The following is a 14,630-nucleotide window of genomic DNA, read 5'->3' on the forward strand; positions in this document are numbered from 1 at the left end:
AATAGATAATTTCCATACAGAGTGCTAAGTGATATTCACAGACCAAGGGACCTAAGGGATTGGGGGAAATCTAACCTTCCTGGAGGACTCAGGGAAGGTTTCTTGGATGCCTGAGTCTTAAGAAAGGGAGAAAAAGAGGAAGGGAAAGGACATACAAAGACAAAAAGTTCCCTGTGGCTAGGACATAAGTACAAGGCAGAGAGTGTATTTCCATTTATTTATTCAACAAATATTTTTTGAGCATATGTATTTGTCAAATCTGGGCCAAATACTTCCTTGGGTTAACTCTTTTTTTTTTTTTTTTAAGATTTTTATTTATTTATTTATTTGACAGAGAGAGACACAGCGAGAAAGGGAACACAAGCAGGGGGAGTTGGAGAAGGATAAGCAGGCTCCCCGCGGAGCAGGGAGCCCAATGCGGGGCTGGATCCCAGGACTCTGGGATCATGACCTGAGCCAAAAGCAGAGGCTTAACGACTGAGCCACCCAGGCGCCCCTCCTTGGGTTAACTCTTAAGCATCACACAACACTGTGCGGTGAGTGGTATTATTATTAGCATTTTACAGAAAAAAGACTGAGGATCCAAGAGCTTAAGTAGTTTTATTTAAAACAGCTCATTCGAACTTTGCACAGTTCTGTTAGAAAGTCCCACCTTAATATGCAGTTAAAAGTTTCTAACAGTTATAATTTACATTTCTTGGCTTCAGTTCTATTCTCCAAACTTTTCTCACAAAATATGCCCCCTTCCCCAATGATGATGATGATTTTGATAGCCTAAGCAAAATAATATAAAAGGGCAAACAGATAACTAAAATACACATCTATAATGGCTGAATCCAGTAAAAAAGGATTTAACCAAAACTCATATATTAAAACCTTCATACAAGGATTTAAAGACTCTACAATTCAACTTGAACTTCAGCTTTATAAGGTCAAAGCAAGGAAGGATGAGCTTAAAGTACCAGCATGCTACCAAAATCCATTTAAATACTATATGGAGATAAATTACCAAAGAAAAACAAGAAATTGACAAAGTACTTCCTCTTCTGAGGAACAAAAATGAACCTGGACACCCAAAGTTGTGTTTAAGCCTTTTATAGTCCTCTAGGTCCCTTCATGTTTTCCTGATTTCACACACCCTACTTTGGCACAGTTTCCTTAAATAATCTATATTTATATAGATTTATTTGCTCAACCATCACTTTATAAGGTTGAAGTTGAAGAGTATACTTTTGAAGAATCCTACTGAGAACAAGAAACACAACTTAAAGAAATTAAATGAAAGAATCTTTAAGTTTCCCATTTAAATGTTTCACCTTTTATTTGGGGCAGGTACCCTGTTGGGTGAGCAAACAGCATGAATCTAATAAGACAGAGGCTCTTTTGCAAAGTGGGCAGTGCCACCACCCTAAATCTAGAGAACGATCCTTCAGCTATTGGCCATGTCCAGAAGGCCAAATTTGACTCTCATTTTAAAGAGCTTGTAAAAGAATGACATTTACAGTTTAAATAATGGCTCCAGGCTAAGAAGTATATATGCTATCTCTCTACTATTTCCATGTAGATTTGGGGAAATTTTTTGAGTAATTTGTTGTTATCTTAAGAGCTGAGAGCCTAGTGTTCAAACCAAAATATGGAAGTTTTAAAGTCACAATCAGATACATATAGGAGTCTACTCAATTAAGTCTGACATGAGCCAATACCAAATACATCCCTTCTAAAGAAGCAGTGTAACACAGAAGAACAAACACAGGTTTTGTAGTCAGACAGGCCAAGGTTGAAATCTGGCTTTATCACTTAGTAACTACAACAAAGCTAGATGAGGTCTGGCAAGTGACTGAACACAGTGACCTTCAATTTCCTCCTCAGTAAAAAGGGGACTATAACAACTACTTCACACGACTGTTGTGAGGATTCAATTAGGCCATTTATTTAAAGTGCCTCACATAGTGCCTGAAACAGAACAGAGTAGGCACCTCAAAAGTATTTGTTATAACAATAGTAACAACAGCAACACAAATTGAGAGCAGCAGATGATGCTTCATTTTGTGCTAGCGTTTTTTTAATAAAATATTTAAATTTTGTTGCTATTATTCTTTTTAAGCCTTTAAGCATGTTGGTAATAGAATATAAAATTGTATCTCTTACGCAGAGTCCTCTGTCTTTCAAGGAAAGACATGATGAATACCACTATTGCATTCTATATTGTTTATTGTCAGCATTTTTCTTGTTCTATCTTCTCAGCTATTCTACAAATGTCTCCATCAACCAAAGATTTCCTTTGCATCAGTAAAAACTCACCTAAAAATGATGTTCGTGTGTGAACTGATGTTTTTGCCTCCATACATAGTAATGATCCAGGCAGGCCTCGGTCTTACACCCCACTGTTTAAAACAGTCCTCAGAAAATTCCCTCAAGTTCCATGAGTGAGGTTCAAACATGTCATCAATACCATTAGTACAAAAAGGCATGACCATTTCTGTGCAGGCCTAAAAAAGGAAACCAAAAGGGAATCCAGTAAGAAAATGAGGCACAGAGTTAAATAAATTATCCAAAGTCATACAGCTAGTAGTAGCAAAGCTAGGGTTTGAACTCAGGCAGTCTGACTCCAGAGCACCTGCTCTTTACCTCTGTCATACCACCTCTCATTATTCCTGGAAAGGCTCAGCTGAGAAGTTACAAAAGTTAGGGCTATATATTTTTCCTTTGTAAACTGCTTTCTTTCACATCTATTATCATAAATAATCATCAAAACAACTCTGGAGGGAAAGTATTATTACTAGTCTCATACATATGAAGGAATGGAGGCTCAGGGAGAGTCAAGTTAGACTGCCCTTCTTTTCTGTAACCATAAAATGCTTCCTTTATAGGACTTACCAAGATCTATTGTAATATAAGTATCTTTTTCACTGAGCTATATTTGAAAGAGAGATCATGTCCTATTTATCTTCGTACCTTTGCAGCCTAGAATGTTGTCTGACATGCAGTAAGTACCCAGAATATATTTGGTGATGATTAAATACAGGAAGGAAGGAAGGAAGGAAGGAAGGAAGGAAGGGAGGGAGGGAGGGACTAACTTATCCATGGTCTCACAGTGTAAGATAATGGAGCCCAGATTTGGATCCAGGTTAGTGACAAAATCTCATGAACTCTGTTACAGTACAACCATATCAGTGAAAAGTGGGTTCTACTTGAGGAAATAATACACACTTACCTGATAGCTCCAACCCTGGGTTCCCAGACTGCTAGTTGTTGTCTCTGATATATTCAAGCAGCTCGCCTGGCCTGAATAATTGTAATAGACATTCAGAGCTTGGAAAATATTCTGCAGAAGCTGTGCATCAGATACACTGGGATTTTTCAAATACTGGCACACTACCTGTCATTTTAAAGAGATGTAAAGGAAGAAGAGTCAGGATATATTTATAAAATCATAATTTTTAGTGAAAAAAAGAATATGATTTTGATTTGCCTATAAAACAATCTTAAACATCTAACAGCACTGCTTGACAATTTTTATCTCTTGAGTATAATCCTGTTCATAAATGAATAAACCATTACTCTGCAAGTATAAAATTTAAATTACTCTCTTAGCTATAGAAATAAATTAAAGTCATTTGCATGGTATGCGAAGTCCTCCACATCTACCACTGTAGCCTTATCCTTTGTTCCAGTCTAGCAAAACCATACCACCACACCAGGCTCTTTTTCTCCTCTTTGCCTTTACTCACCCTGAAATACCTTTTTCCCACTCTCCCACTCCATTAATGTTTGGCAAACACTAATTCATTTTATATGATATTTAGCTCAAGTATCACCTCCTCTATAAGGCCATCATTAGCTATGCCCTCAAGTTGGAAAGAACTAAATCACTCCCTTTGTGCTTCTACTTATGCCATGTACTTGTTTCTAGCAGAGCCCCTATAACACGGCACTGTACTCACTTGATTCCAGAGCATCTCACTCAGCACTTAGCAAAATATCTGGTAACTAAATACATTTTTATGAAACTGCAAAATTTATAAAATTTCTCATGGAAAAACGATACCAAGCTCCAACGTCTGTGGTGTGATAAGAAGCATACCAGGCAGCAACCCAGCTTCCAAATATTGCTATCACTAGACTATAATCAGCACCTGAAATTCTAGTATTAAAAATCATAGACAATACTCGGGGTCAGGAGTGAAGGCATGAGTGACTAGACAGGGGCACGGGGAACTTTCAGGGGTAGGGAAATATTCCATATCCTCATAGACAACAAACAGTTATACAACATACAACAGTTTACTGCAATTTGTGCAATTCACTGTATATAAATTTTATCTAAAAAAATCATAAACAAATATTGAACTCTAGTTAATGATGATAAAGGTGAAGTGTTCAAGAGAAGTGTACTGATATCTGCAACTTACTTTGAAATGCATTTAAAAAATAAAATGGAATGAAGGATAGAAGGATGGCTAGGCAAATATATATGTGCTAAATCAAATACAGCGAAATACTTTTCTAGAATTTAGGTGGTATTTTATGGTTGTTCACTATCTAATTATTTTAATGTTTCTATATTTGAAAATCTTCACAATAAAATGTTGGGGGGAAATCACAGGCAATGAAATCACAGTGGAAAAACAACAGCTATTAATTACTGAGTTCTGGGTTTACAACCATTATATCATACAGTTCTCAAACAATCTTATCAGATATATTATCGTCCACTATTTTACATAGAGAAACTGAATCTTAAGTTAAACCACTTTATTCGAGGTCCCTCAGCTAGTAAATGTTAAGATCTAGATACAACCCCAGATCTCTCTAGTTATGAAATACACATCTTATTCATTATGCTACACAGCTTAGAAAGCATCCCTTGTAAAACTGCAAATAGCCACGATGGCACGGAAAACACATTCATTAAGCTTGCATCCTCTACTAACACCTTGACAAGAAGTCAGTGATTGGTCCTTTCTCATTTCATAGGGAAAAAATGTATACAGTAGGCAAGTTCTGATTAAGAGAGAGAGAGAGACGTCCAGAGAAGAAAAAGCCAAGAAATAAAGAGTCTAGTTACTCTACTTCAGGGAGAGACTCTGGGCAGCAGAAGCCACAAGGCCTGGGCTGGAGACGTGCTCCCACTCAGGAAAGGAGGACACTGAGAAAGGAAGTGAACAGCAGAAAGCAAACCCAGCCTCTCATCACAGTTTTGCTTAGGACCAGTTTCCAGCAACACCTTTCTTTTTTTTTTTTTTTTAAAGATTTTATTTATTTATTTGACAGAGAGAGAGAGACACAGCAAGAGAGGGAACACAAGCAGGGGGAGTGGGAGAGGGAGAAGCACCTGAGCCGAAGGCAGACGCTTAACAACTGAGCCACCCAGGCGCCCCTACAGCAACACCTTTCTGATAAAAAAGGGAAATGTGAAAAGGCAGAAGAAATGAATCAGGGAAAATTCAATGTCTCTCTCCAAATGCATTCAGCACAAAAATATTTTTGTAAAATGTTAAATGGTACTTTGTGAAAAAAAGGTTTCATAATCAAATAATTTTAAGAAATGTTATATTGGCAAATGTGAACAGTTTACTTGACTGCAGGGTTCCTCAGGGCCTTTAACATGCTCAACTGCAATGTGGCTTTCCAAAAGGAAGACAGAGTGTGCACTATTCCCAGTAAGTTTTGGAAATAATAAGTGAAAGAAAAGTCAGAAATTAAGATGTCCAAATAACTTGGATATACCTTAAAAAAGTAACAGCGATTAAGGAGGGCATGTGTTGTGATGAGCACTGGGTGTTATATACAACTAATGAATCATTGGACACTACATCAAAAACTAATGATGTACTATATGTTGACTAACTGAACATAAAAAAATTAAAAAATAAATTTAAAAAAGTAACAGTGAGGTCATAAGAATAATATACACCTGAAAAGGTGTACATAAAGAAACAGAATTGAGCAAACCTATCAAGCCTAAAGGAATAAGAAAATGCAAGCTGAAGAAAAAAGGCAAAATAGTGTTTTACTATTCTGACAACTTTCAATTATTCATGGTAGGTCAAAAAATACCTAATATTTGCATAGCACTTTTCTTTTTTTTTAAGATTTTATTTATTTATTTGACAGAGAGAGAGACAGCAAGAGCAGGAACACAAGCAGGGGGGAGTGAGAGAGGGAGAAGCAAGCTTCCCACGGAGCAGAGACCCCGATGCGGGGCTCGATCCCAGGACGTTGGGATCAAGACCTGAGCCGAAGGCAGATGCTTAATGACTGAGCCACCCAGGTGCCCCTGCATAGCACTTTTCTCAGAACATGTTCCTAAGAAATATGCCAATCAGAAACAAGAAAATATGGAAATCAAGAACCAATCACAGAATTTGTTAAACTAATTATTGCCAACATTTGATCAGCATTCCATCTTGACTGTGGACACTAACAGTGGACTCAGCTCTTTCCAAATGCAGCATAAAACTATGGAATGGACCCATGAGATGCATAGAAGAGCATTAAGTTCAAGCATAGCTCGATAGATGAGGCAGGATGACAATGTAAGCTGGGCAGGAGGAAAAGGTAGTACTGATGAGCAACAATAAACAAGTAGCCTAAAACTCTGGAAAAGAAGAGTAGCAAGTTAAGTGTGACTCACATGCTGGCATCAGATCCCCTCTCAGAGCTAGAACACTGGCCCTCTGTCAGGCAAAGAAAAGGAGTCCCCATGAATAGCCATCTCTGCAAACAGCAGTTACTGTCACTCCTTAAAAGACACAAGCATGGCTGGGGACCGGCACCAGCTGACAATACTTGGATTTCGGCAGCCCCAGTTACACAGAGAGAACATCATGGTCAGAAACTTGGCGTCTAATAGAAACTCCATGTCCAAATTAAGGCCACTCCTGGGTCTACTGTCCTCTGTGAGGTCAGGGCTCCTTTGGAGTACTGGGTCCAGTTCTGAGCACCACACTTTAAGAAGAACAATGACCAACAGAGAAATCAGGATGGGGAGTTGAGGAAAAGTTGAAGCAATCCTACAATTGCTCATTTGTATAATTTCCAATCTTTCATACTACAAAGGCTACAATAAATAACCCTGGGGCTAAATCTTTACATATACCCTTAATTGTTTTCTTGAGCTAATTGATTCAAAGGAAATAAACATTTTTTTAAAGATTTTGTTTATTTATTTGAGAGAGAGAGAGAGCAGCAGTGGGGAGGGGCAGAAGGAGAGGGAGAAGAGGCTCCCCGCTGAGTAGGGAGCCTGATGCGGGGCTCCATCCCAGGACCCTGGGATCATGACTTGAGCTGAAGGCAGATGCTTAACCGACTGAGCCACCCAGGTGCCCCAGGAAATAAATACTTGTAAGGCCTCTGCTACATCCTGTCAAGCTGCCTTATAGAAAGAAAGTACCAATTTATAATTCTACTGGTATGCTAGATAATAGAAGGCCTAAAAAAATCACTCAAAATTTTTTTGTAAAATATTTACAAATTTACTAAGAGAATTTTATTATTTTAGTGCTCTTAAAGTTCCTTTCTAGCTCAAAACTTCTGTGAGTCAAAGCATCATCTTCTAGCATAAAGAACACAATCTCTACATATCTCTATGTACTTTCTTAACAATTATGGTAGTAAAGAATGAATGACGTTTTCAAAAAAATACTGAAGTTATACTAGCAAAACCTCAGCACTGTTTCCATGTTTATTCAAAAAGAGATAATTATGGGGCACCCGGGTCTCTCAGTCAGTTAAGTGTCAGACTCCTGATTTCAGCTCAGGTCATGATCTTGGGGTTGTGGGATCGAGCCCTGTGTTGGGCTCCACACTCAGCACAGAGTCTGCTTGTTCCTCTCCCTCTGCTCCTCTCCCCCCACCCTACTCGCACAAGCACTCTGTCTTTCTCTGTCTTTCTCTTCCCCTAGTTCTAAAATAAATAAATAAATATCTTTCAAAAACAAAACACCAACAAAAAAAGAATAAAAGGAGATAATCATGTACTTTCATTAAAGATCCACAGAATGCACAAAACACTTAACATAAATGTTAAGTTGGAACCACATGAAATTGCCATGTTTATAAGTCAAACACAGTCAGATATCAGCTTCTTTGGTTCAACCTCATCTAATATCCACTTCACCGTAAGCCTGATAATTTGCAGTTATTAGCCAATTGATGAGTACAAGCACTTGGTCTACTGATTGTTTATTTAGGGGCTATGATCTACTCAGACAACAAGGAAAGAGTCTCTGCCAACCACTTCCATTCAGAATACTCACCACCCATGTAGCCTCTGTACTATATTTTCTATTTATTTTGTGGACACTATCAAATTAGCTTCTTCCAAACAATTTCTACATAAGGTATAGCATTTCTACTTATGCCATAAATTCACTGATATGAGGGCATCCGGGACTGAAGCTGCTAGTACAACTACTGAATATTCCTTGAGGTCAGGTACTTTCTCTACAATGACCCAGGGAAAAACATAAGGCCATTCCCATATCACAGAGGAGAAAACAAGCTCGGAGAGGTCTGGCTACAGATATACAATCTTAAAACTATGAATATAAGTTCTGAACCCAGACTTTGGCCACAAAGTCCTGGCATAACACTGTCCCTCTATTATTATATAATAACAATAGCTACTGTTATTATTATATAACTAGTATCAATTTAGTGCTTACTATACACGGGGTCCTATTAAATTCTCATAATGACCCTAATAAGCATTACAAATACTATACCCCCACTTTGCAGATGAGGAAACTAAAGCACAGAGAGGTTAAGAAACTTGCCCAAAGTCATATAGTCAGGAAGTGGCAGAGCTGGGATTCAAATGCAAGGCTCACTCTGGAACTTCCATTTGTAATAACCAACACTACACATACCCAACTTCAAAGTTGTAGTATAAGAGAAAAATAACAACACAAACGGTGCCTAAATATACCTGTAGTCTCATGCTTAATTTTTTAAGCAAATTTTTTTATTCTTAGATTATCTTTATATTTTTCTAAGTTTATTTGTCTTAGGTAAAAATTTTAATAAAAGGGGGCACCTGGGTGGCTCAGTCGTTAAGTGTCTGCCTTCAGCTCAGGTCATGATCCCAGGGTCCTGGGATCAAGCCCCACATCAGCCTCCCTGCTCTGCAGGGAGTCTGCTTCTTCCTCTCCCACTCCCCCTGCTTGTGTTCCCTCTCTCGCTGTGTCTCTCTCTGTCAAATAAATAAATAAAATCTTTAAAAAAAAAATTTAATAAAAGGGATTCTGTGGCAATATAAAAATCATAAACTTTTTTGGGGCACCTGGGTGGCTCAGTCAGTTAAGTGGCTGTCATCGGCTCAGGTCACGATCAAGCCCCGCATCGCATTGGGCTCCCTGCTCAGTGGGGGGCCTGCTTCTCCCTCTCCCTCTGCTGCTGCTCCCCCTGCTTACGCGCTCTCTCTCTCTCTTTCTGTGTCAAATAAATAAAATCTTTAAAAAAAAATCATACAACTTTTTTATTATGCAACAAAAAAAACTAAAATACTAATTAATATGAGGCTCAAAAATCAACATATGAAATACTTAATTTACTTTCTATTTCCTAGAACAAAGGTGAACGTTCAGGAAAAAAACCTAAAAAGAGCATTACACATCCATTTTAAGAATTCTGGTTTTAAAGAGTATAGAAATAGATAGAATATTCCAATCTTAGTACCAAACTAATTAGCTCTGCACCCAAATATTTAGATTCTGCCCTTTGACCCCACATACACTAGAGAAAGTAAAGATAATTATTTGTTTAAAAACTTTATGTGTCCCCTTACCTATAAGGATAAGCATTTGAATAAGAGAAAGAAAAAGGGGGCAAAGAATTTTTTTAAAGAAGGAAAGAAGATAGGTTAAAAAAAAAAAAAGACCAACCTGCTCTCAGAAAGCATGGTTCATCCACATTAGAGAAAGGATTAAGCAGATACATTCAGCTTTTCTAACAGATTTTCTTTCTCTAAGGTTTCAATACCCCTCTCACACTCACAGATAATCACATTAGTTTTGTCATTAAAAGCTCTCTTTTCATAGAATGCACCTAAACCGCTTAAACCACCCAGAGAGGTCGCATACATTATCAAACACCAAGACAAACGGAAGAGATTTTCCATCTTATGTCTTATTATTTCACTCTATCTATCTGCATGCTCAGAAAGCTAAGTCAAAAGATTTGGTGAGTTATCAGCTAAAAACTTACTCAAAATAAACAACCTCTATAGTATCCTTAAAAACTGCTCTTTAAGCTGAGAATAGACCTAGTAGTTTTTATGCTGACAGAGCAGTCAAATGACAGAGAGGTTTTCTATTTCCCTTTTCTCTTCTTTCTTGTGTTCCCTCAGCCAAGTCCATGATTATTTCTGCATGAATGTTGCAGCTTCTGTTAACAGTAAACAAAAGCAAATGGAGTCCGAGTGTGCAAAGCCCACAAACAATTAAAAAGAATGATACTTGAGTTGACACGGAAAAGACATTCAATCACTGCCTATGGATCCTTCAGAACTATACAACGTCCAGGCAGAATTGGAAATCACCTACTTTTTTTCATAACCCAACTGTTACACATCTCACTATCCTAAGCCTGAGTTACAGACTTAGAAAAGGACGGCTGTTTGTCAGCCCTTTAAAAAGGAGGAAGTGTATCAGAGGGAGGAGGAGTCCTGCTTAAATGGAACTATCCAAGTGAAAGAGCGGTCCCCAACTGGGTAGTGTTCCTGGGATTAGTGGGTTGGGAGAACAGAGATGAGGTCAAGAAAGGAGAAATAGAATGAACAGTGAAAGAAAGTGATCTGAAGCTAAAAGTTTGGGAGGGAGACATGTAGTAGAAATACTCTGAAATCATATAGGATAAAACTGGAAATAGAGGCAATGGAAATTTCCCAAGCAGGGGGCAATTTGGTTGGGGTGCAGGCAAGAAACAGAGTCATAAATATATTATAAGAAATCAAGAATTCCTTAATATGCCAAAAGAAAGGATAAAACTAGTAAGAAATAACTGAAGAGAATGACAAGAAGTAGTCTTGAAGAAAAGTAAAAGGTGATTGTCAGGCAAAGACACAAGTTACCTTGTCTTAAAAATAAACTTTTATAATGTATATATACAAAAGATAAAAGAAGGATTGTGCTAAATCAAAAACAGATGACAAAAGATTTGAGATATACTCCACTAACTTTGAGTGAATATTTAGGAGAGAGAAAGGATAGAATATTTACATTTAAGATGCAACAGCAAAATATCTCAAAAGGAACATTAAAGAAATGGGGAGAAAAGCAAAGTTAGTGTTCCTTGTTCCAAATCATAAACAAATGAACACTAAAAAGCCGTATTCCTCCGGCTTTTTCTAAATCAGGGGTCAGCATACTATAGCCCCCAGGCCAAATCCAGGCTACTGCCTGTTTTATAAATAAAGTATTATTGTGACACAGTGTTCCTCATTGATTTATATTTGTCTATTGCTACTTTCTCGCTACAGCTGCAGAACTAATTGCGGCAGAAACCGAATGGCCCACACAACATAAAATATTTACTATCTAGTTCTTTACAAATAAAGTTTGCCAGTCTTTGTTCTAAATAACAAGGGAATGCCCCATATGTTTTTATAACCTGACAATTCATTTGTTCTTCAAGTGGGCACAAAAATGCAAACGTAATTCTCACTTTGTACAGAGAATACAGTTAAATCTGATAGTTGTCACAATGCGACTACTGATCCACCCAAAACTTCAGCCAAATCCTCTCCTAATCCAGTGCAATATGGTAGAAGATCAGAGGCTCTCAACAATAGTAGACCCAAGTTCAAATCCCACTTTCACCGACTCTTCACTGAGCTTAAATTTCCTCTCCAAAAAACTCCAAAAATTTCCTCTCCATTGTACTTCTTTTTCCTATATTACATAATTTCCTATATTATATTATTGTAATAATATATAAATAATATATATTATTTCCTATATTAACATATAGAATATTATATTATTATGGGGATTAAATGGGATAGAATATATGAAAGTGTTCTGCAAATAGTAAAATAATTTGGTTAAGGGATTATTAGCACAAAGACATATAAGGAGGCCAACTAACTCAAATTTAGTTTTTTCTCATTATTTTGATCCAGGTTTTCTTACCATGAGAGAGATCAGCTCTTTTAAATAATTCTGTATTGTCTAAATTCAATTTAATTCAATACACATTCACCTCTGGCCTGCTATGTACAAGACATCCACTTGTCATTCTACTTCTTAGATGAAGAAAATTATCTCTAATAGCAAATGACCTTGTTCCATTTGGGTTACGAAGTTTTAAGCAAAATATTCATTTAATATTAAGTTCAAAGGGACTGTGTTAAATTAAAAGTGCTTTTGAAAACTGGTTCTCATATTATCAGTCTATTTACATTTCCAGCACTCATTCTAGCTGTAGAATCAGTTATATTCTCTAAACTTAACCATCAAGTTGGCCAAACTTTGATTTTAAAACTAAGAAGAATGTTCTTTACAAAGAAATGCTTAAAAGAGGATACAAAATAAAGAATTTTGCAGTGTAAAGAACCTAAAAATTTATGATGTAATGTGTCTTCACACTTTCCAGAATGTTTTCACATCTAATATTTTATTTGATCCTAAGCACAACCCTACAGAGAACATAAGTATAATTATCTCATTTTGCAGAGGAAGACATGGAAGCTCAGAAGAAGACAGCCTTACCCAAGATCACACAGCTGGTAAATGGTAGTTCTAGATCAAGGATCCAGAGTCAGTACTCTTTCCACTCCACCCTGCTGCATGGAGATCACTCCTTTATGATAAGTGTAGCACTCAGAACACATTAGCAGTTGACTGAATCATAGCACTGTGATAGCAATTGCCATTTATTAAGCACTAACCATATATGACATAGGTCTATGTGTCTCACATACATCACAAAGAAGTAATAAAGTAAACTGTCCATGCAAAGTGTACAGCACAAGACTTGGCACATAGTAATCATTCCATTAGCAGCAACTACTAGTCTTAGTTCCAATTCATACAACTCTATAATCTATACATTCTGTCTCCTTTATCCAAATGAGAGGAAACTGATGTTCAGAAAAGTTACATAATGGATGCCTGGGTGGTGCAGTTGGTTAAGCTGCCAACTCTTGGTTTGGGCTCAGGTGGTGATCTCAGGGTCATGAGATGAGCCCCGCATCAGGCTGTGTACACTCAGTATGGAGTCTGCTTAAGACTCCCTTTCCTTCTCCCTTACCCGTTCCCCCTCTAAAAAAAAAATAATAAATCTTAAAAAAAAAAAAAAAAAGAAAGAAAGAAAAGTTAGGTAAGATGTCCAAGGTGAGTAACCAGAAAGTGACAGAAGCCAGGATTTCTGCCCAGGTTAGTCAAACCCAGAGCCCCTTTGTCACTGGAGAGTCCTTTGATGCTAAAAGTCACAGAAAGTACCAGTTTAAAAAACAAAACAAAATCCTGAAACTAATAGTACACTGAGAGAGAGAGAGAAGTTTGTATTAAAAGTGATGAAAGGACATTTTCCTGTTACCTTGATAGGCCAAGCAGGCAAAGGCTGTAAAAAGTCAGACTCATAAGGGTAGTCCACCATTGCCAGATTTATCCAGGTTTCAGAGATCCAGGCTTTCAAATGCTGGACATCCTGAATATTTGTTAATGCGGTACATAAGTCAAGGTTTTCAGAAAGCCAACGCAAGCCAGCACCTGAGAACAGAATCACATTGTTTGGAATCTAAAAAGCACTACTTGACAGAAGGCTTTAATTGGTATTTTAGAAAACTCAATCTTCTACACCATTTCTCCAAGAATGCTTTTTCAACATTCAATAAAATACTTTTAGAGCATTTGGATAATCCCATGATAAATAAGTTGTCTATCCTCACATGGAGTCTGCCAGAAATTATATGAAGTATTCCCTGTTTCAAAGATACTATTGAAATAAGTAAAAAGTAAACAAATGGAACACTAGAGAGCAATTAGAATGCGTAAACCACAACTAAATAAAACAAATGGATGTATCTGACATAGTGCTGAGCAAAAAACAGCAGACACAAAACATACACACTGTGTTCCTGATTATACTGGATGATGAGTATACTATTATACCATACTGATTATGTTTTCCCTTGTAAAAATTCATCAAGTGATATATTTTGTGTACATTTTTGTATGTTTTACTTAAATAAAAAGGTTACTGAAAAACTGAGAAGTGTTGAATTAACAAGTGAAGGATAAAAAACTTTGTGATTCCATTCTATTAATTAAAGCTTACCTGTTCTTGCGAATCGATTAATAGCATCCCAGGAGCTGCGAATGGTTTCTGAACAATTTGGACCACTTCTCTTAAAATCTTTAGTTACAATCTCCATAAATACACCACAAGGTACCAGATTACCAAAATGCCAGATGGGGGCAGAGGCTGCAAGAGCTCTAAATGGTGAGAAAAATAAGAAAGAAGAAAAGAGAAAAAATGTAACTCACTGAATTCAAATTTTAAAATTGAAACTGATACTGAACAAAAATGGCGAGAAAAATTACAGTTGTTAATGAGATAGAAAGTAGAAATATCAGTACAACAGAACATGTTTTACCCAAAACAAATCTCTAGGTATGCCTTGA

At 37.1% G+C, this 14,630-nt stretch overlaps 1 protein-coding gene across 4 annotated transcripts in view; it reads right to left on the reverse strand.

Moving 5' to 3' along the window:
- Positions 1 to 14,630, reverse strand: part of PRCP (prolylcarboxypeptidase) — a 73,211-nt gene that overhangs the window by 9,866 nt on the left and 48,715 nt on the right. For all 4 annotated transcript variants that reach the window (XM_034995565.1, XM_034995566.1, XM_034995564.1 and 1 more), the window contains 4 exons: positions 14,284 to 14,441; positions 13,543 to 13,715; positions 3,215 to 3,379; positions 2,302 to 2,489 (listed from right to left, as the gene is read on the reverse strand). In XM_034995565.1, coding sequence (XP_034851456.1) covers positions 2,302 to 2,489; positions 3,215 to 3,379; positions 13,543 to 13,715; positions 14,284 to 14,441 — 684 coding nt within the window. The remainder of the gene's footprint in view (positions 1 to 2,301; positions 2,490 to 3,214; positions 3,380 to 13,542; positions 13,716 to 14,283; positions 14,442 to 14,630) is intronic.

This window comes from Mirounga leonina, unplaced genomic scaffold, assembly GCF_011800145.1.
Source record: "Mirounga leonina isolate KUSES-001 unplaced genomic scaffold, KU_Mleo_1.0 Mir_92, whole genome shotgun sequence".
In the NCBI taxonomy this organism is placed as follows: Eukaryota; Metazoa; Chordata; class Mammalia; order Carnivora; family Phocidae; genus Mirounga; species Mirounga leonina.